The sequence below is a fragment of the Epinephelus lanceolatus genome, chromosome 1 (assembly GCF_041903045.1).
Source record: "Epinephelus lanceolatus isolate andai-2023 chromosome 1, ASM4190304v1, whole genome shotgun sequence".
In the NCBI taxonomy this organism is placed as follows: domain Eukaryota; kingdom Metazoa; phylum Chordata; class Actinopteri; order Perciformes; family Serranidae; genus Epinephelus; species Epinephelus lanceolatus.
This window is the reverse complement of record NC_135734.1, coordinates 25,951,782-25,975,277: the sequence shown is the minus strand read 5'-3', so window position 1 is coordinate 25,975,277 and position 23,496 is coordinate 25,951,782. Positions and strand designations below refer to the sequence as shown.

Sequence of the window (23,496 nt, the reverse complement as noted above, 5' to 3'; positions counted from 1 at the left end):
TGGCTTAAACAGGGTGTCAACTTCTAAAACTGTGAGTAGAAATAAGAGCATATTCTTTGCTGTTCCTCCGCTAACCTGCACTGCACCTTACAGTCTGCGGCCCGTGGTGGATCTGCCCGTACTAGTAAGTTACTCTCCACATGACATATAAATCTAAACTTTCCACTCAGCTTCACTCTGCAAACAGTGGGCATGTGTCAGTGTGACAGATGTGCAGCCTGCTCTGTTTACAGTACAGACAGTCCCCTCATTATAACGTACTCTCTATGTAACACACAGACCCATGCTCCAAAGCTCCTAAAAATGACACCTAGTGAAAATAAATGTATCGTCTTATATTTATATTTACTCACAGATTAACAATGTGGGGTGCAGCTCAAACGCATATTAATTACCCCAAAACCTCAGAGAAATGTGACAACACAAGCTTGTACACAACATATTATTTACATTTATTGATAAATAACAAAATAATTATATACTTTATAATATAAATATGGAATACAAAAGTACAAATGGCATATTGACACTATAAACAAAGTGTTGAAATGTGCATACAAGATAATGTGTTGTTGTTTTCAAAGTCCTAGTGTTTATTCTTAGGCTTGTATCGGACAGGCAAGTCCCCCTCTGGTTGTAGCATCCCAAATCCATAACGACTGGCATTTACCTCCGGCATGTGAGCATTTGGGTCACACAGCTCCAAATCATAGTTAGTCAACACCATGTAAACAAACCTGAAGAGCAAAGCACAAATGAAACATGATATTAGAGCACTGAAGCAGAAACTAAACGTAACAAATTCCTCCAGAGTGGAATATTTGAGGTCTTAACCAGTCGTAAAGTTACATGGTGAACTCATTTTAGGACACTCACTGTCTGATGGTATTGATGGCAAACTGCTTTCCCACACAGCCATTGGTCCCTGCGCCCCATGGCATGGTGTAATATTTCAGCCGCCTCCCTCCTTTATAAAAATCTCTCCTCAGCGATCCATCTTGGTTCAGGAAGCGATCGTACTTGTATTTCTGAAAATTAAACACATTCAGAGTCGAACCAATTAGAATTTATTTAAGAAGAATTAGCTTGATCACACAGTTTTAATATCTGTTTATTGGCCTCATTTCTGGAAAACAGAGATTCTTAATGCAGCCTAACTTCAATGTCCTTCCCATGCCCATTAGCCCTGTTTATGTTCCCCTGCTCGGCTAATCCCTCACTGGTCCACAGCTCTGGGTTTGACCTCTCACTGGGTAATACAGGGTCAGCTCTGTGTAGGCGTTGATTCCACCTTGCATAAACAACTACGCTAATTACACTTAAGTCTGCCTCCAACTCGTCCCAAAGACAATTACTACTGTTCCTGTTGGCAGCACGGGAAAGTTTTGACAGGGTGAGGAGATTGTAGAAAAATAGACAGGATGACAAACCTGTGGCTCGTGGTAGATCTCAGGGTCCATCTGGGGGCTGTTGAAGGGAAACAAACACACCCTGTCTCCTTTCCTCAGCAGGTACTCTTGGCCATCAGCCATGTGGAGGGTCTTTTCCTGCACTACCTCTCTGGTGATGAAGGGGGCAGCGGTGAGTCTGAGTGTCTCTTCCAAGACGCTCTCTGGAAAGAAGAGGGCAGAGAGAGATGTTGTTAATAACAGCAAAAGAGCAGCAGCATTTTTCTTCATCTGCAATATTTCTTTGTGATCAATTTCCAACTGATATTTTCACATCACTGGGAGTATGGCAAGTTGATAGATGGTAAATTAAGTAGATAAATACATATGTCAATAGATCATGATAAATTTGGCAACAAGGCAACCACAAACATATCCATATCCCTCCCTTTGGCGCCCTACCACCCCACCTTTCCTTGTCCTTATGGACACTGAGAACAGTTGTATTTAAGATTTTATTATAGCTTGTCTCCAATGTGAAATATTTTCCTTTTTTTCTTGGGTGCGTGTTGGCAGCCCAGTGTTCCATGCTTACTATGTCTATGAAGTCAGGGAGCCATATTTGTACACTGACAGAATGAAGAGTTTTCCATATTTTCTACAAGCTTCATCTGCAATATTTCTCTACTCTTTATGAATTTCATCTATATTGTAATACACGTCTTGTCTATTTGAATTTATAAATCCCATTCCTTTAAACTTAACACTTAGCTGTAGAATTTTCCCTCAAATATTATTCTTTTGCATCATTACGTTGTGTTTTTCTGCACTATAAATATACATAATGTGTATTATTCCAGTCTTGAAATGTGAATCCAGACTTTGGTTTCTACCTACGACCAGTAAATGTCTCTCTGTTTACACAAGCTGGGTCAAGCCCTCACCAAACACAGGGGTGTTCACAGGTCCGTCCAGTAATGAGGTCTCCGAGGTTTCCATCGGCGAGATCCCGCTGAACTCCTTCTTCACTGCTGCCAGAGCTTCGGGATTTGTCAACAAGTAGCCCAGCAGCCAAAATGCAGCAGGACCAACATTACCCTAAAAAACAAACAAAGTCTCACATGACCACGATGATACGGTTGTCTCTGTCACTCTGGTGTTGCATAGTGACAGCACAGGTGGTTTGTTTGGTGATAGCAAATAAGAATACATCAGGACACCCACAGTACTCATGTCTGTCTTTTAGTTAGAGTTGCACATGTTATAATTAAAGTTAAATTTTATTAAGGGAAAAAGACCTAATGAATCTTTAGTGCTGACGAGATAAAAAAGAGCAGCTTCCTTTCATGTGTCTGGGATGAGAGGAGCCAAGCTCTGGAAAGTCTCACTGCTGGCAAATCTCAGTGCGGTAATGGTTTACTTAATAAGGAAAGCCATTGGAAACCTGAGGTCCCCTGCCATCTGCCTGCATCCAAGGGCAGGACAAGCTATGAAGCTATTTGGTTTTACGGCAAACTGCAGCGCTGTCTGCCAGGAGTAGAGACATGACACTGGAAATTTAACACAGTGAATAAATCCCCACAGAATTGTCTCTCACGTCACTGCAGATGCACCAAAAAGTTTAATTAATGCTTTTTAAAAATACATTAACACTGCTGATGATAGAAGTTTTGTATCCATTACAACACACGTCACAAGATCGTGACACTATCCAAACTCTGGGCAAACATATCACAGACTTCAAAGTGGCAGAGCTTCCTTAGACACTGACATATTTCACTTTTAACTACCTTTAACCTAAGGGAATATGTCACCCTCAAAATGACCATATGAATATCAGTCACTCACCCTAGTGTTGTTGAAAATTCAAATTTGGGGTGATTTGTATACACAAGGTCATTTGGGGCGTGGAGTATTTCTTTAGTAATACTATATTGACTGTGATCATAATACTGTGTGTCATTACTGAAGTAAGTGTCATGCAAATACATGTTGATTTCTCTCACCAAAGTTTTAGGAAAGATAAAAAATGTGACTCAGAGACAGAACTTAAGTTATGACTCAAAACTCGTAATCAAATGGAAATAAACTGTCGTGACAAGTACAAAGAGAGGATGAGTAAACAGCCTGCAGATAAAGGCACATGAAGTAAATATCTGATTAAGGCCTTTGATGCAATAAACCCCTCCAGTAGGGCTGCAGGCACGACTGTAGGAGCACATACTGGGTCCACTTATATGTGAGGAAAAAGTCAAGACCAGGTCAAATCAGTCAAGACTAAAACCAATATAACTGATAACCTAGATTTTGTTTTGCAAATTAAGAAATAAGGGTGGGAAGACACGAAGGTGTGTGCGCACTTTTCCATAACCTAACATTAAAACATCTGACAAACCAATTGAAAGGTTTTTACATTTTCAGGAGATATACCGCAAACTGTGTACTTCAGGGACAGAGAAGAATATCAGTAAAGTTGCCATTTTGTTATATTTTGAGCCAAGACATGACAACATTCAGCTTTTTTAAGTCTAACACCATTAAAAGTAGTCTCAAGACACTGAGTTCAATTACAGTCATATATCTCACAGTCTTGAAACCCTTTATTGGCTTTTACCCTCAGAGGCCAAACAACTGCTGTAAAAGCAGAAGTGAACAGCACACTCATGTGCTGAATAAGAGTACTGCACAGTGGTGGAGGAAGTGCTCCATTTTTATTCTTTAAGTAGAGGTACCAATACCATAGTCCTCCATATAAACCCTGACAAGTACAAAAAGTATAAGATTATCATCAGCAAAATGTACTTTAATATTCTTTCATATTATGTGATGTCAATTTACTAGACTGTTTATAATGATGCAAATGTGTCAGTAGCATTTTACTGTAGCAGCTGGTCAAGGTGGAGTAAGTTTTAACTGCTTTAAATACAGTTAGTTTAGTCCAGGGTCATAAGATGAATCTAAATGGTACTCAGATGATTAATGGGGCTGGAAAGAAGAAAAAAGAAAAGTTCCGCTGCACAAAATTCTACTAATTTCTTTGGCTTTTCTCTAATCTTTGCTGTTCTTTGTGAAATATTGGATCATTCTACATCTTTGGGCCTAAAACTGCGATTTAAATGAAACTGTTTGAGCCGTTTAGAGGGGAAATGTCTCCCATAGATATCTGAGACTTGATTGAGACCTTGATTGATTTTTTATTTTTTTGTCCTGGGTTAATTGTCATTCAAATATGTTAAAAACATGTGGGAGCATTATTTGTTACCCAGGTCCTGCGGTGTATAGAATAAATAACATTTAAGACAGACCTATATTAAAGAATTAAATAACCTAAAAGGCTATAATAAGTACAACACGTGGTTAATAAAACAAGCAACACAGTAAAGTACGTAATAGAATGTTAAAGTGTTAAAGGTTACACTCCGCAAGAGCGAAGAGCTGTTGGTCAAATCTGAAACAATGTGCTGTACTTAGTAGGTGAAAAAGTGGTTGAGTAAAAAGTACAGTATTTCGTTCTGATACTTGTTGGCCAAAGTATAAAGTAGCAGACAATTTAAATACTTGTGTAAAGTACCTCAAAACTGTGCCTACACACAGTACTTGAGTAAATGTTCTCAGTTACTTCCGGCTCCTGGGGACACCACAGAGGTACAGTGGCATCAAGTTCACCTGACTGAGCAGGCAGCTTTCCTAATCTCTATAGGTGATCAGCAACTGAAATTCCTAACTTTCACACACAGTACACACTGATATCTGACTCACCTGTGTGGCCCACAGTTGCATTAGCACCGCTTTCTTCTGCGTCTCTTCATCCGTCCCCTCCTCGTGCAGGAGCCGCCTGTAGGCGTGAAGCCAAGGGCTCGACCCTGAATCCTCAGTCAGACCTGCTGGAGCCAGAAGCTCCCACAGTCTCTGGCGAACACTGTGGGCTGTCCTCTTCTCCTCTGTCGCACAGATAAACACCACAAAGAGAGTGAGTGAGTCACAGGCTGAACATAAACAGATGAGCTCAACGTGAATGAAAGATACATAAACAGATATAATTGTGCGCAAGAGGTGGGAGAGGAACATTATGTCAGGTATGACAGGCACGACTCGGGGCGGTGAGCAATAATATTGTAATTGGCTGACTTCTGTGTGTGGAACAAATGCAATTACAAACAAAGCTCACAAGGAAAAGACAAAGCCTGGGGAAATAAGGTGTATGCAGTGAGTTACCAATACAAGTTAGATCAGAGTCTGCAGAGCGCTGCGATGATGTATTGTGAAAGTCTTTAAAAGACAAAACAGGCTCCTACAGCAGACGCTATGTAAGCAATTGAGTGAGTGAAACTCGCCATGGCAACGGCAAAACAAATGTGAAGGAGCATCTATTGATGATGTCAAAGTACGTTAGTGACAATGTAAACAGTGAAAACACATGTTACACCTTCTCCTGACTCATGCTTTGTAATGGTGACACAAACCCATGTTGCATCATAACTGACATACATTTTTATTTTCATTCATGTTGTCATGTGTGATCTCAGATAACCGCCGGCTGCAGCAGACACATAAAGTTTTGAGGCATTTAAACGTGAGAGGTGTTCAAGGCGTCACTACCTGGCTTCAGCGTGCCTCTGGCCATTTTGGTCAAGAGTTCATCAAACTTCTTGTACTCCTCGTAGACGCTTGAGGGATCAGTGCCGTTGTTGTTCTGCTCTCCTCCGAACAGCGTCAGGTACCCCGCCCTGCAGAAATAAAAAGAGACAAAGTGTGGGAATGTGCGGGACTCTCTGGCTGATGAATGGTGGCCCTTTTTTTTGTCCTGATGGAGAGATTACCAGCCCACACAGATTTTTCTCTTGAAAGCACACAAGCAATCCCCTTTTAACTTGTACTTTTCCACTGGCCCGCACAAGGTGCAGCATCTCGTCACACTGGATGTCACCATGTCACCGGAAACACTGCTACCATATAGTGTTTCACATCCCAGATATCTACTCTCTCCTGTGTTTACCAGTGGCACTTCATATCATGAGAGATGGCTACATTTTGAATCTGCCAAAATGCTCCACCGGAAATGTGACCTCGAACATTAGAATGAAGCAGCGAAGTCATCCTACATTTTTCTTGCCCTGTTTACAAACAGAGGATCACAGGACTGACGGGTGTGTAAACTGTTTAGCTGAAAGCTTTTGACATGAATGCATGCTTCTTTTCACATAGTTAAGTGTGTGAGTATGTGTAGGCAGAAGTGAGGGGCACTCTTACTTGAAAAGTACGCTGTAAGATAAGTCGAAGAGTCCCTTCTCTTTCCAGTTTTTCTGGTTCTGAGGCATGTCGGCATTCAGCGAGGCCTGCAGGTATCTGCTCATGGTGCCGTTCAGGGCGGCCAAATTCATTCTCTGGAAGTGCCTGCGGACACAAAAGAAGGTGGCAACAAGGTTAATCAATGTTTACCGCTGCATTAAGGTGGGAGTCTTGTAAATCATGTCACACTGATTGACGGTGTTGACATGACACTTGTTATTAAAGCTTCTTGTTGGCCTTATTTTCCCTGAGGTAATGTAAGGTTTTATATTAAGCAAATTTGGGTGGTAACACAATGAGCAAAAAGGGAAAGGAAGACTGTACACTCAATCTGATGCAACCTGAAGAAGGCAGTGTGCCCAAATGTCAGTCTAAAAATAAAAATGATAGCATGGAGTGTGTGGTTTTCCCCTGATTTCCTTGAAGTCTGCCAGCATCTCACCCTGCATCTTTCAGTCATACACAACAAACAAAACCTGTGTAGAGCAACTGAGCAATAACAAAACTAGATGCCCTAAAAATAGGTTTCCAAAAATAGGTGGGGTGTTTTTCAGAAATATCCACAATGACACTATTCATCAGAGCGGAGTGGCCTGATTTCCAGAAACAAATTTCGTTTCTACATTTACATGAAATGAAAATGAAAATATACAAAATGAGCTTTCAGTTTGCGGCATAAAGAAATCAGCGCATACTTTTTCATCATCTCTTTTGCTCTGGCCGGCTGGTGATGCGGCAGCCGCAGGTTGAAGATCCTCTCCATGAGGACCTGGGCATAGCGACTGAAGTCCAGGGAGTCTGAGTCATTGATGACCGTGTCGTAGGAGTGCGGGTCAAGCAGCACTGTCACATAACGCCCAGCAACACGCACCTGTAGGTCATCAGTGCGGAAGGGAAAATGTATGAGGTGCATACAGCTATTTCTAAGTGTTAAACTGTTTCCTAAAATGTTGTAAACACAGCAATAATATCTTATATCACAACACTTTATTATACTTATTGTAACGTAGCTCATATCTGAACTGGTTTTGAAGCAAGCAAGTTTATCTGGTTTCTAACAAAGTGCAGTATTCCTTTACTCAGGATCACATTTCCTGGAAAACAACTTCTTACAACCACTCAAATATCAAACTGTGCATTTTGTGTCAGGATGACTGGAAATCATAGTGTATCCTGATGTAAAGTCATGATATTATCCGTAACCTGCTGTTACATGAATATAAGCAAGTTTCTAAATCTCTATAATATTCTACAGTAACATCTTCCACATCAGATTTTATGGACTAAAACCAAGCAAAAAAGTCTAATTTAAAAACAGGACTTCTCTTCTCTCCTGATGCAACCCTCTAAATTTGCCATGTCATGAAACTGTAAACTTCCACTTTTTTTCTGAGTACTTTACAGACTTCAAAGATGAACTTTTACACTAATATGCGGTCCTTAAATTGCTATGAAAAATAAACATTTAAGTATCTACAGATGTGAGATTGTTGTCAAATGAACATCATGTTTCTTCTACTCACTGTGAAAATGTCTCCATGTTTCTGCTTCATTCGATTCAAGAACTTGGAGGCATCTTTTCCAAACTCAAGTGCATGGCCTAACCATGGGATCACTCCTTTGTCTAAAGGTGGATCTGTCTTGGATCTAAAAACATTTAAAAAAAACCCCAACAACATTAAATTGATTTTAATTACAGAAAGTTGCTCCTTTTAAGAGGCACATATGTCTGTTTGGCACTTAATCTTATCTGACATGACAGTATTAAAGGTGGGGACGCAAACTAAACATACAGTCCTGCACAACAAACAACACTGCGTCTCTGTCTTTTGAAACATGCATATCCTTTGTTGCCTGCCACATTGCAATAACATTAGTATTTGTTGTCAGTGTACACACAGTGCAGTCTGTTTTTATGACTAACTTTTATCAAGAGATTATAGTCACAGAGGTAAAGGTCATACATATATATATATTATATATTATATATAATGACATCACAGATTCATCACAGCATCATTTTGTTATTTGTAATCTGCTCAAAAGAAAACAAAAAGCAGTGTGAAGAGACGCTTCTAAATTTAACACTGTAGTAGTTAAACCACATCCCTCAGACTGGAGTAGGACCAAACTAAACTAATAAAACAAATGGGTTTGCTTGAGGTGATGAAAACACACATCAGTTTACTAGACTATAATAGTTTTTATTGTTGTCACCAAAGTTTTATAGTTATTTAGGAGCAGAAGTAGGTCAAGTGGGTTTTAAAGCAGCCTCTGATTTACATCACAACACTCAACAAAAACACATATAGTATTAGAAAATGTTGATAAGGAGTATTTCCACTGCTGGGAAACGTGACAGTATTTAAACATGCACACATAACAACACAAGTGAACCAAGCAGTCACTCACCTCGACCTGTGTGTGAGGATAAAATAAAGCAGCACAGCTTGGACAAGCAGGAAAACGGTCCAGAACATCTCGTGTGTTCACGTCCCGGCCGCGCAGAGTCAATTGAGTCCCCTCGGTCCTCACGTGGCTCTTTATGAGCCCGCATTACGTCATGCTATCTTGCTGCTGACGCCATCTCGTGAGTAACCTGCCTTCGACCCAGTGACTGACGGGACGAGACGAAGCGTTATTCCCCACCACGTTTAACAGGCTGCTCAGCTGTTAGATATTATTTATTAATGTTGTTTGTGCCAACACATGAAGGTGGTGACCTTGAAAAGTTAAATCCTATAATAACATCATGCTTTAGTTAAGCACTTACACAGATGGGAGGCAAATTAAAGGCAAAACCTGGATAACAGAGTTGATAAACACACCAAATACAGATGTTTCTGTGCACCAATCACTGAATGGTGAGTTTGGAACATGACGAGAATAAAATGCTTTATAAATCAGCAGATTTGGGGCCAACAAATAAAACAATGCGCTCTGCCACCATCTCCATATGACTAAAACGATCTGTCGCATATATCTTTAATTAGTTAGTGTTTCTTTCCCTCTTTTGCAATGGAAATCTCCATCTCAATAAGATTATCTGACTAAATAAAGGTACATAAATGAGGAAATATCTTGTGGAGGAACTCAAATAGTGTTTCACAGACTTGGCAAGGAGCGCTGAAACTGTTTTGGAGGCTCCTGGTGGCCTCACTCCATACTTCATGTTCATTTTACCTTTAGTTTGTCACCCATCTGTATCTGTTATTCTCAAACTGCAAAAAATAAATATCTAAATAAAAACAGTCAACCCTACAACAGTGTAAAGAAATACTAATAAAAACTGCATCTGTGATTCATTCCTATCAAGACCCAAATTAAATCTACATTAAATTCGCAGCAGAAACTTTGGTAATACTTTATTGGAGGTTTAAGGAAGTGAAATGCTGCATGCAAATGTTCACGAAGCCTGCAAGTTGCAAGTGAAACTCCCTCTGAGTCACACGCAAACACTTCCTTTTCTCTTATTACCTCCACAGGTCCTATGCTCCTGCTGTGCGCTCAGGTCAGCACGTAAATATGGAGGAACTGGGAAAAAAAAAAAAGAGAGACACACCTTTTCTTGACGTGCTGGCTGGCAGGTAGCTGGAAATTAAAGGTGTACTATGCAGGATTTTTTTTTAAACACTATGTTTTAACTGGAAGAAGAGGAAGATAGACTTTATTAATCCCCATGGAGAAATTAAATTTTTCCACTCTGTTGTCATTTGCACACAGGCCTGAAATGCCCACACGTATACATACAGGACCTGTACATGCAATGAATCAAGGTATGTCAGAGTAAGAGGGCTGGGCACATTGGCAGTGCCCGGGAGACCAACTGGCACCTCTCCAGCTGCCAGTCCTCCCTCCATATTTGGTATGGGGACTTAAGCCTGTGACCCTCCGGTGCTGAACCCAAGTCCCTATGGACTTAGCTACAGCCTCCCCTCTCAATCATCCCTCTAGAGGTGTGTGGCAGAGTGTTTATCCACAGAGATCCTGCCCTCTTCCTGAATTTTCTAATTTTCTTCTTATTTTAAAAAGGTAGCAAACTTGTCAGACCATCTAAGAGGAAGCTACAGAATATGGGACACAGGACAGAAAAAGATGGTCATGGTGAACAAGAGTGAATCTGGGGCTGGCTTTCACTTTCTGTGCCCGTACTGTTTACAAACTGTACCTGACATTTCCTGCATAGCATACCTTTAAAGCAAAAGTAGGGGAAAGCACACACTCACACTGTGTGGCTTTCCCCTACTTTGTTTCCCAGCACATCAATTATAAAATAATAAAAATAAAAGTACAACTTCCCATTCTACTCAGCACTGGTCTGTTTGTTGTAAATGTATCACTGACAAACTTATATAATGTGAAGAATATTTAGATCAAGTGACATTTTGTTTGATTAATTTTATTTATTAATCAGAACAATATGGCAATGTGCAGTTGTCTGAGGTGTGCAGCAGGTCTGAGGTGTGCAGTGAAACAACCTTCAGCATGTCTCTGAGCAGCAATATGACACATGAACTCAATCAAACAGTATGTGTGAGAACCATTAAACTGCTGCTAAGCATTACAATAGCTTTTCACTTTCCAGTTAGCCATCGAACTTAATATGAAATACAAAAATGATACACTAAAACTGTTTGGCAAGCTTCACCAGAGAACCTGAAACCTGAAAAAAAACCCCATTAAATCAGTCAAGGGAATATAAATAATAATGTTGATCCTACATGGCCTCAGATATGACTCCAGAACTTAAAATACAGGATGTGACTTAAGAGAGCTCCTTGTCATCCTTGTCATCCCCCTTTGCATTAGCCGTTCCCCGTGATTCATAGACGTCCTCCGGAGTTTGGCCAAACAAGGCCGCAGTCCGCTTGAGGAGGTAGACTCCAGCATGTAAACCCCCGACGTTGACCCAAACAATGTGCAGCTTCCTCCACAGCCCTCCCATCCTGGAGACAGCCTGGAGACGACATAAATCTTTTAAGGACAAACTAACAAATGAGACATTTGTTTTGTGTAAAACATGATCTCTGCACAAATACAGCTGGTTAAAGTCTTTTTCCATTACTCAAGAGACTGAGCTGAGTTAAACCTGCATCACTCAAACTGTGGGGAGATTATTTAGAGATGATTTTGGGGTAAATTGAGTGTACATGCAAGCTTTTAAGCAGAAGGGCCACATTAGATTGTTTAAAGTTGATGGAGAGCTGCATAAACATAAAAAAGCTCAGTGGCATTTACAAATGATCACAATTGATGGACTGAAGAAGAGGAAATCAAAACCAGTAACACTGGAATTTTCCATTTCACACCATTTATTATATAATATTAATCACTTTTTAAATTTGACCAAATTTGGGGAATCCCATTTACCACAACAGTCAGCAGTAAACTGTGCCACTGACTTAAGTGACTCATGACCCGATTTCGATGTCCAAAATTTTCATAGATTCTTCTCTTAACCTGATTTACCATTTTACTATTTTACTCTCACAAGTGTATTGTTAATTTTAAATATAAAAAACCACCATCAACTCATTGACCTCATAGATAAGCTTTTTCGCAAAATTGCTCTTGGTTGGCACTATCAGTCTGTCTATGAGTTCGCCACTTCTGTTCAGACTTAAATATCTGGTCCTCAGATGATGGACTTTGGTAACCCTCTGACTTTATCTCTAACACCACTATCTTGTCAAAATTATAATTTTCGCAAGACTTTGGTTTAGAACCATATACTTGCAAAACTGATACAATTTTCAGCTGCCCCACCTGTACTGTGTTTAGTACCAAGTCACAACTGTTAGCACGCTAACATGCTAAATAAAGATGGTGACCATTAGACCTGCTTATCAGCATGTTAGCATGCTAACCTTTGTATTTAGCTCAAAGCAACGCTGTGCTGCATTACAGCCTCAGAGGGTCACTAGCATGGCAGTGGACACTTAGTCTCCTTATCCTTAGTCTCTATATACAGACTCCACATTCAGTGAATGTAGGCAAACACCGGAGATCTTGCCTCCGGAAGAAGAGCGGAAGAGCCCTGGTTTCCGGTTGTAGGCTGTTTGTAGTCCGCGTGATACTGACCAATCACGTTTGAGCCGGCTGCAGTTGTTGCCAGGTTAAACGGTCTGTGTGGTGAACTAACAAGGCGGAACATAATTCGCGTCACTGCAAACTCTGAATCCATCGCAATGGTTCAGCATATTTACTTATATATAAATGGAAGTCGGAAACGGAAATTCACCTCCTCCGCCCAAATCAAACTGGAATGCCAAAAAATCGGGGGTCTGCCCCCAGAGGCTGTATCGCCGTCTGCTGGAAGTCAGACGCCGAATACAGCCGATGGGTTCTGAGAATGCCTTATCCTAAGAAATAACGAGATACACTGATTGCTCTACTCTACTGAAAGCCATATAGGTGTGTCTCATTTATGTGTAAAGAACAGATGTTCAGTCTACATCTTATAGGACATGACTGGTTACTAAGCAAAGTCTACAACCACTGAGAGAGGTGTGCATACAGTATGTTGTTGAGGTCTAAATGCACACTTTTTACACTCTTTTTGACAGATTCAGACTGTTGGTTGATGATTTGCAAAACCACAGGTATTTAAGTTAGACAAATATGCATACAGATGTGATAAGAGTGCTGTGATGACTGATCCTTATAACATATATCTGCATATGAATGCAGAATCTGAAGGCAACAGGACAATGTTTTTGTAACTGAAGCGTTCTGGTTTTTGTTTGTAGTCAGAGTAGAATCTACTGACCATGTTTGAGGGGGCTTTGGTTGCAAGCAGGTAAACAGTCCGTGTGGAGAGCAAAATAGGCAGGACGCATAAGATGAAATGCAATCTGGACACCCGGAATCTCGTCTGACGATTTAACTTTTTATTTGCTTCTTTTCTTTTATCTCCATCCATATGCAGATATATATTTAGAGAGATTAGTGCAAGAGGAACTCCAACTCAATTCTTGCACCTCAAGTTGCTAATCTGACTGTAAACAATGACTGCACCTGGAAGAGGAAGGCTTTGCTCAGATTATGAGATTGTTTGATGAGACTCTTTGTAGCTAGCAGTCTGAGGATATGGTGTATCAGGACACTTAAAGTGTTGTTCCAGTCAGTGGTTTAACCATTAATATTAATAGCATTGTGCAGCAAGTTAAACTGCAGGTAACCATAGCAACAAAAGTGCTTCATGCCATATGCCATACTATGACGCTGGCATGTGTCAGCCCTCAGTGATGAACGTTCTTTCACTGTCTGGGTTGGCACATTGTGGTTACTGTGAAATTACTCAACACTACACAACATGGTTAGCGTGTTGCACTTTGTGGTTTAGGAAGCCTGTCCATTTAAGGAATGAGACTTTTGTCTCCTTCACTCTGTGGCCTCAGACTGTCATTTATTTCTACTGAATATAGCAAATAATGTTACACATGCTGGCTACCACTATTTCTTCCATTTAAACTGTGGTCATGTCCAGCCCTGCTGGTGAACATTTGTTACCAAAAAAGGATTACTGCTCAGATATACAGACGCATAAAGTGACTGTGGTCAGCCTCACCATCCGGCTGACAAGTTGACCACTGAGGAGCACCAAAAAAGAAACAACTTTGTTTAAATGACTTATTTTTAGAATCGCTACCATGGCAACAGGTTGTGTCCTTGTACACACAGTGTACTATTTAGTTTATTCTTGACACGCCTCCATCTCAAGCTCACTGAGGTGTAGAAAAAGTACAACCACTGATTATATAAGGGTGGAGATACAAAGAAATCAAACTGTTCATGGGCGGAACACATTATGCATTGTCTTACTGTGCGAGGAACATGCGTCTACTCCACGCAAATGGCAGTGCATTAGAGGGCACGCAGGTTTTAGCCACACCTCAGCCCCCAGCGACGGTTAAGGATAATTACAACACTTTATTGTACTGCTGAGCAGGTCCAGCTACTTGTTGCGACCATAGAGTAATGAATAAATTTTTTGTTCCGCAATACCTATTATTATTACTATTATTAGCTTGGCATAGGAAAAAGGTTGTATCTTTACCTTAATTATCACTGATTAAAGCATCACGTATGAAGCATGTTCCATGACATGAATTGAATCAGTTGCATGTTGAATCTCTCAAATAGTGATCACGTGTGTCCGATATGATGCAGCCTTAATGAAGGGCTCAAAAGAGGCAACACGTGTTCAAACTCGAGAAACTGGATTCTTTTTTTGTTTATGAATTAAAGTCAAGAGGCACAACAAACGCAGCTGGTGACAGTATTAAGTATGTTGCCTCAGTGTTAGTTGATGCACCCAGTTACACCCAGTTTGTGTCGTCCACATAGGTTTAAGAACTTATCGTTGTTCATTCAGCCGTTTGTTTACTGGTGTGGGGTACGTGCTGCTTTATGGATTATAAGGCTACTGGGAAAGGCAGTTGTTGTAGCCTTATCAGGAGGTCTGCTGCGTGCATAGGCTGCCAACATCCGGATTAACATTTGGTTCGAGTGAAGAACAGCGAGCACGATTTCATTATCAGGAAGACGATGGCAGGCTAGGACTCGCCCTGTGATTTATTAGAAAGTTCTCATGTAATGGTATCTTACTTTCCTGGAAAAATTGTGTAACATCTTAGCTGAAAATCCTGTTATTTGCATGAGCACGGCAGTTACCTTGGCAAAGCATTTCTTGTCCTGTGTCAACAGGACAGCCTTCCCTGAGCCTGGTGTGCACACACGGGCCATTTCTCTCAGACAGGAGGGATAAAGGTCCCAGTTCTTCTTCCTAGAGCCCATTCTTCAAGAAAACAATGGAAAGATTTTACTTCATGGTTGGCGTGAAAATGCTGAAAGATAAATACACTATTACATATTTTCTGTTCAAAATATATTTCAACCAACAGCTAAAACACCAAGGTCACATTAGAGTCAGCTTAGACCTCGGCTGAGGCATTTAAGTATTCAAAACTCACTCAGCATCATTTCTACATATAATCAACCATGTAGTGTACACCACTGCTATTACCTCTTCCCAAAGGGCATGTCAGTGATGACAATGTCAACAGAGCCGGTCCTTATGGGTAAATTGCACAGATCCCACTGCACTGTGTCAATGGGCAATCCAGATGCGCTGTTTGAAAAGATCCAGAAAGGAATAAAGAGCATGACAGTCAGTAACTACACAAAATTGTACGTCAAAACGACCTCGTCATGACATAGTCAGCTCTCACCTGCCCTTGTCTGCCCTCCGTTTTTGGATGTGACATATATTACTGACAGTGCGGTTGACTGCCATGTCGTTGTTGTCACCAGCAACGTAGAATGAGCTGTTAAATTCAATGGCCCCCTGGTGAAGAAAAGCAAAACACACTATTTTATACTGCAAACATACTGTTAGAATATTATAGTCTAGGCACAGATATGTCTCACCTCCAATGGTATAGCTCCAGTCCCACACATTGGATCAAATATTATATCTGATAACTGAGGTTTACACAGCCTGTCAACAGATGATACAGTGTGAATACAACGCCAAAGCAATATGATGGTTAGTCTCTATATACAGACTCCACATTCAGTGAATGTAGGCAAACCCCGGAGATCTTGCCTCCGGAAGAAGAGCGGAAGAGCCCTGGTTTCCGGTTGTAGGCTGTTTGTAGTCCGCGTGATATTGACCAATCACGTTTGAGCCAGCTGCAGTTGTTGCCAGGTTAAACGGTCCGTGCGGTGAACTAACGAGGCGGAACATAATTGGCGTCACTGCAAACTCTGAATCCATCGCAATGGTTCAGCATAATTACTTATAAACGGAAGTCGGAAACGGAAATTTGCCTCCTTCGCCCAAATCAAACCGGAATGCCAAAAAATCGGGGGTCTGCCCCCAGAGGCTGTATCGCCGTCTGCCGGAAGACAGACGCTGAATACAGCCGATGGGTTCCGAGAATGAGCTTGACTCAATTGTTTGTAACAATGTCTAATAACTGCACTTAGCACCAGCAGAAACAGTTTGAACTGCCAGAACACTGAACATGACTAGTAAAAACAAAGTGGATAAATGAGTGAACAGTACTGCCCTAAGACATTTTACATCACACCCATCCACACCTTTCCTCCCTCAACATCATAACTTGTATCTGATGCACCCTTCACTTCCAAAATAACAACAATCACTTCATTAAGAACCAAATAAAACTGGAACAAGGAGAGTCTTTAAATGTGAAATACTTGAATTGTAGCACTACCTAATAACAGCGCTTTGTGTTTTAACTTGGAAGGGACTCATAACACAGTTCTTGCGTACTGTCTAATTGTAATATTACAGTAATGACTCATATGTGTGAACTAATTTCCTCAGTCCAAACCACAAACCACTGCCCTTCCTCTATGGTGACTGAAATTACCGAAGGCTTTGAACTCTGTCAATAATCTCCACCAACTACTGTACCCAATTCAAACTCAGCGCTATTCCTACTTTCTACTGTGGGCTTAAAAGCACCACAGGGCCCTGTTGTGGTCCCACTACTATTGTTCATGCTTCATTTATAAGTCTGATGATGCTGAAACAAGAACATACAAATATTAGCTGAACCAGAACAAGTAATAAAACTGAACTGAATCCATGAGCAAACTGAGTTACGTGCTCCTCTTTATGGAAAATGTTACTTAGCAGAAGTGTTTTTTTTGTCTATTTTGTTACGTCCAAAAATAACCACAAGGTGTGACTTGCATATTTATCTCAACAGAGAAGAGTTGTTCTTGGCTAGTGTGATGATATTGGATATTCCTGGTATTCAGTCAGGGGAAGTACTCAGTCATGTCGCATTTAGATGGAGAATTGTTGCACAACCCCATCAACGTGTTTTGAAAATATTCCTTTGCAAATGATCTGTAACAGTGTACTCATCCTTTTACGCTTTTGTCAACTTTTCTTTGTATGTGTTCACAGACAAAGGCGAAGATGAAAATTTAGTGTTTGTTTGTCCCTTATCTTCGGCTCATTGCACCTTTTCCTTCAGGTGTATCTATTTGAGCGAGTGGGAGTAGACCAACATGTTCAAATCTGCTGTAACTGTAGATGACAGTCTGCTATTGTTGCTCAGCACTTGTTTTGTCACCAACTCTTCCTCCTTCCTCCGAAACTTTGGTAGCGGTCCAAGGTGATCACACCTGTTATCGACAGTGTCATCATGAAAGAGGTTAAAAGTGGAAATTTGTTTTTATGGCTTAAACTTTGTCATATCAACATGACCTTCACTTTATGAACCAAAAATCATCAAATTTGGAATTAAAGATGTATTTCACTGCTGGAAAGATGGTTTTTTGGTATAACTAGGCTGACTATTCAGTAGAAAGACATAAATACTTTTGAAATTGGTGCTATATGACCAGAGAGAACAGAGAAAAGGGACTGTAGCATTTGCTTTTGCTCAAGAGATATAAAGCCTGCAACTACGAGAATGCATGGCGCCACACCGGACCAATAAACACTGGTGGGTAACGAAACGCACGCAAGATGGAGGAAGTTTACCAGAGTTCATTTACACATACTACCCAAATTGTAATGACACAAAGCTGGCTGAACATCAGCAAAGTAAGTATCCCTTTAAATAATATAGATATTAACTAAATACTACACCGATCAGCCAAAACATTAAAACCACTAAAAGGTGACGTGAACAACACTGATCATCTTGTTACAATGCAATGTTCTATTGGGAAACCTTTGGGTTTGGGTGGGACATTCATTTGGTTGCCACCAGACATGCTCCACCCACCTAAACACCAGTACCTCCCCAGTAGCATTGGCCCCCCAGCTGGACAATGCACCATGCCACACCACAAAAACTGCTCAAGAGTGGCCCGAGTAATGTGACAGAGACCTCAAGGCATTGACTTGACCTCCAAATTCCCCAAATTCCAGTCTGATCCAACATCTGTGGGATGTCCTGTTACCCCACCTCGCAACCCATGGGACTCAAAAAATCTGAAGCCAATGTGTTGGTGCCAGACACCAAAGAACACTCTCCAGAGGTCCTGCGTTCCTATCTTGACTGATCAGAGCCAAGCCCAGTCCAAGTAGGACCCACCATGGATCAGGGGTACCTCTGGGGTACCAGCACATCCCTTAAATGTTCGATCAGATTGGGATCTGGGGTATTTGAAGGCCAGGTTGACACCTTGAGCTCTTTCTCATTCCTGGGGTCATTCCTGAGCAGTGTTTATGGTGTGGCAGGGTGCATTGTCCTGCTGGGGAAGGCACTGCCATTGACAAGCGCCATTGCCAAGCGCCATTGCCATCAGGGGGTTTACTTGACTTTACGAACAAGATGATCAATGTTATTCACTTCACCCACCGGTGGTTTAAATGTTTTGGCTGATCAATGTGGACTTTTAAACAAATTCAGGATCCCAACAACATCCACATAAAATCTCTGACAGAGCTTCAACAGTGTTGTAGAATTACCTGAGCATGCCGTAACACAAGGTGGACCGCAGAGTCGTGGGTCCAAAGTGACTGATGTTTCTCCTGTGAAGACTCTCTTCTGTGAGCGCAATGCCGATCACCATCTCTACATTGTGTATGTTTACCAACACCTACAGTAGAGAAGCATACAGTGCATAATTAAAAAATTCCAAAACAATTATTCCTGTAACCACGAATACAATTTTATATTCTGTGGAACTGAAAGAACGTCAGAAAATTAATCACCAACTATTTTAGTTTGGATTTATTCTGAATTCAATATATGTCAATAAAATATTTTGTGGTTTTGGACTGTTGCTTTGACAAACCAAGCAGCTGAAAACATCATCTTCGGCTCTGAAAACTTGATATGGTCATTTTTTAAAAATATTTTTTGACGATAATTAATAATTGATAAATTGAGAAACTAATCTGCTGATTAATATTGAAAAAAATAGTTTCAGGCCTGATATTCCAGTCTATTATCGATAATACACAAGCAAACACAAAGCATCCATCCTACATAGGGCAATTTAGTAATTATTATTATTCATCTAAATATGCATATAAATATCAGCTGACCCAGAATCAGCACTAAAACTAAATTACTGTGGAAGTCAAATTACAAACATCTTGTAACAGCCACAGATTGTCATCAGTGTGTGAACACCATTTTAACTCAATTTAAAAAACAAATATCTCTGCCATTTGATACAATGCAGCATTTGTCAACTTGTCACATAACGTGAGCAGCTTATCTTAATGGAAAATATCACTCAAGGGAGTTGTTAGTTTTTCTTTTGTTACTCCTTAAACTAAACATTAGGTTATGCCTTCTAAATATCTGAACAGGCAGAGTTTGTTTTGGCCAGAGTGATGGTATTCACTTTGCGTCAGTCCAAGCACGCCTACCTCGATGTCAAACTTTGTCATGTCTGCTTTCCACTGGAAGAATTCCTGCACGGCTCCACCAAAGTCTCTGGCTACCTCATTAGAGGAAAAGCTGTGTTTGTCACCGGCCCTGTTGCACGTCACGCGAAACTTGATGAGCTTGGCCTCAGGTGCTGTCTCCTCTGAGTCCTGTGTGCTGGCCTCTGCGTCAGGCGTGCTCTCTGCCTGCATCTGGCTCTCAGCATCAGACGCCTCTTGAGATGGCTCTTGCTGCTCGCTGTCAGCCACAGTTGCATCAGTGGCCTCACTATTCGGTTTGACTTTGGTGCTATTTCCTCCTCTCCGGAAGCCTTTCTTCTTTTTTAGGGTGCCATTTAGTTTCCAAACCTCTAAAGCATTAGTCCAGGGGAGTTTGGAGGCAAGCTGCTGCAACTCCATCAAAGTCTCCTCCTGCAAAAGAAACAGTTTATTACCCTGATGATAATGTGCTCGACATCAGATACAACAGAACGAAGCTGGCTGCAAGTTACCTTTGATTCTTTGAACTGGTAATTATCGAATTCCTCAACCACGACAAACAGGTTGTCCACAGACCTCAGAAGATGGACCTTGAGTGCGGAATTCAATGAATAACACTGTGATTTCTATGCTGTTTTTACACCTGGCCAAATTAAACAGAGGTTTTGACTCTTTAACCATTCAACATTAAAGCAAAGTTCCCTAAGGGTATAATACAATTTGACAGTGAGACACACCTTGGAAGAACAAGGCATGCATTGGCTCCAGGTTCCCTACCTGAAAAAGCTTGTCAGTAGTTATTGGAAAGTATATGCGACCACGATCTTTGCTGATTCGTACATCAACCCCAATTTTCTCCTTGACCTCCTCTGCAGCAGTGTGCTCAAACCCTGTGGGCACGGTTGCTCCAATGGTGACAGTGATGACGTCCCCAGTGGTGGCATCATCCTCAGTGGCAGGGCCTGGCTCTGCAGCCACATCTTCCTGGGAGGACATGCTGAATATGTGGGTTGCACCTCACTAGACACAGAGGTGTAACTAGAGAATGTATATGTATATATGTGTCACAGCTGGTGCCAAACTCAGAGGCTCATGTGTGACACCTGGAGAGAGACAGAGACATTCAAACTGTCAACACAGCATATTCTGCCATACACAGGTAAGGTAATTAGCAAGAGAGCAACGTGTTATAGAGACCTCTATCATGCTATCATGTCGTCATAAATTAGCAATAAATTATATTCGTTTTAACACTGTGAATAAACCTGTAACGTTAACGTTATTGCCGTAAACGCAATGTTGCCGTTTAACTTAGCTAGCTAACGTTAGCTTAAAGGAGCTAAAAAGTTGTTGCAAATACAGAACAAGCTAACGTTAGCCTCAGACACCGCCGCCACATCATGCTACGTGTTATAAAGGACACACCGGTTGAACTGTACCAGTTAATGACAATAGTAGAAGAGTAATTCATAATAAACTTGCTAACTACAGCCAGACCAACCTGTCAAACACGAGGCGACATGTTTTCACCATGGATGTTTGAACTCACCATGAGCTGCAGCAACAACACGGAGACTTCCGGTGGAAGTCCTCCAGAATAAAAGACTCACCTCCACTTATTTAATCTGAGAATTTCAACAAACTAAATGTCTAAATCAGGGGTGTCAAACTAATTTTAGTTCATGAGCCACATACGGTCTGACGATGACAAACAGCCTGTGATTTCCTCAGAGGAATAAATGCAATTTGAACAACATGTCTCAGTTTTGCATTTTTCTGTACATTTCCACTCCTGTGTAGTAATCCTGACATCACAACACCAAATTAAAGTGGAAGCTATTGAGGAAGCATGTTGAGTCTTTCCCTGCCTCACAAACCATTTACAAATCAAAAGTTTTGGCAGTAGCAATAGGGTTCCACCAATATTTATTAAAAAAAAAAAAAAAAAAAAGTAAATCTGATACAGATTCTTTTGTACTGATACTGCTGACTGACAATATTTTGCACAATGTTCAGTATCTTTAGAATATGACCACAGGAAGTATGCATTGCTTTTTCAGAGAACTGATATTCTGGTCAATGTGGAAAAACCTCTGAGGCAGCATTTTACATTAAGGAAGCTATTCAGTGTTTATCTCTTAGCCTTCACAAGTGCATCACTTTTAATTGTACAAAGTTATCCAGTGGGCCTGATTAGATCCTGTGGCGGGCCGGACCATATGTTTGACACCCCTGGTCCAAATACCCACACACTGCAAGCTGTGACATTTTGAAAATAGTATACAGTGTCCATTGTACAATTATTATTAAAGTTTCATGCACACACTACAGGTCTTTATCAAAACACTCACATTTACACACAGATATTTTCTTTCTTTCTTTCTTTCTTTCTTTGAATATATGTAAACTATTCCAGAGGATTGTCAAAAAAATTTTCACATTTTTATTTCTGAATGTTGCTTATATTACATATAAGCTATCATTCAGAAAAGGATAGATTTCATAGATTTCTTTCCATAACTGTCTGGCATCATTGTCCATATAATAATAATAATAATAATAATAATAATAATAATAATAATGTTTATTTATAGAGCATCAAAATACACCTTACAAAGTGATTCACAAGGCAGCAAAAAAGAAAACATACAAGTCATAAAATTAACAGGTTTTAAAAGAAAAAACACTAAAAAATTAGAAACAGTTTTGTGTAACGTATAAAAAATGACTACATAAAAGACAGTTCAATTGAAATTTAAACTAAAGTAAAATCAGGAAAGGTTCTCCAGTAAAAGTTTGTTTCCCAACCGATTTCCATATGACTATATGAATCATAATGGGGTACTGCACAACTGCTGGTTCCTTAATGGCAATTTAACACTCGGCTGTCTCCTATATACTCCACGTATAAGTATAAACACTTGTGCTGTATGTAAAATCACATAGCTGAGGGGCAGAGGGAGCCTTTAATCACAATTTCACTTGCAGATGCGGTTAATATATAAATACAGTATTTTCATTTGCCTGATAGGAACCCATTCCGACAAAAGTTATGCTTATATATTCAACTTCAGAATTAGGTATAAACATTTATTTAACCCACCTATGCAACCCTATGATACATTCAAATGTATGTATATTAACTGCATTAGTTCAGGGTCCTATCTTTACAAACAGCAAGCATCCATCTTATTTACAAGCCAGCTGTAAAACGATTCCATTTATCCCTTTCAGCCTTTGTTTCCATTGTTACAGAGTCTGTTTAGATCAGTTATTAGATAATTGTATTGTTTATTGGACTCAACTCAAGGGACAGAGCTACTGTGTATAAAACACTGAACACTGTATGATACATTCTGAGTGAAAACAGGTGGACGTAACTAAACATGTTCTTCATATTGTTTGTTTGAAAATAATTTTCATTTGCTTGTGACATGAGAGATT

At 40.4% G+C, this 23,496-nt stretch overlaps 2 protein-coding genes across 2 annotated transcripts; both read right to left on the bottom strand.

Moving 5' to 3' along the window:
- Positions 1-434: 434 nt before the first annotated feature.
- On the bottom strand, positions 435-9,202 carry LOC117257379 (prostacyclin synthase-like). Its single transcript, XM_033627540.2, has 10 exons — positions 9,090-9,202; positions 8,201-8,324; positions 7,373-7,548; positions 6,639-6,782; positions 5,988-6,115; positions 5,148-5,329; positions 2,333-2,486; positions 1,431-1,612; positions 877-1,028; positions 435-737 (listed from the first exon to the last, which is right to left on the bottom strand). The coding sequence occupies exons 1-10, from the start codon at positions 9,155-9,157 to the stop codon at positions 587-589; spliced, it is 1,461 nt and encodes a 486-aa protein (XP_033483431.2). The 5' UTR covers positions 9,158-9,202; the 3' UTR covers positions 435-586.
- A 1,858-nt stretch (positions 9,203-11,060) lies between these two features.
- Positions 11,061-21,643, bottom strand: thumpd3 (THUMP domain containing 3). Its single transcript, XM_033625576.2, has 10 exons — positions 21,554-21,643; positions 20,830-21,155; positions 20,565-20,642; positions 20,056-20,484; positions 19,144-19,274; positions 16,110-16,179; positions 15,911-16,026; positions 15,706-15,810; positions 15,354-15,477; positions 11,061-11,634 (listed from the first exon to the last, which is right to left on the bottom strand). Exons 2-10 carry the CDS (start codon positions 21,046-21,048, stop codon positions 11,443-11,445), a joined length of 1,464 nt encoding a protein of 487 aa, XP_033481467.1. The 5' UTR covers positions 21,049-21,155; positions 21,554-21,643; the 3' UTR covers positions 11,061-11,442.
- Positions 21,644-23,496: the final 1,853 nt, after the last annotated feature.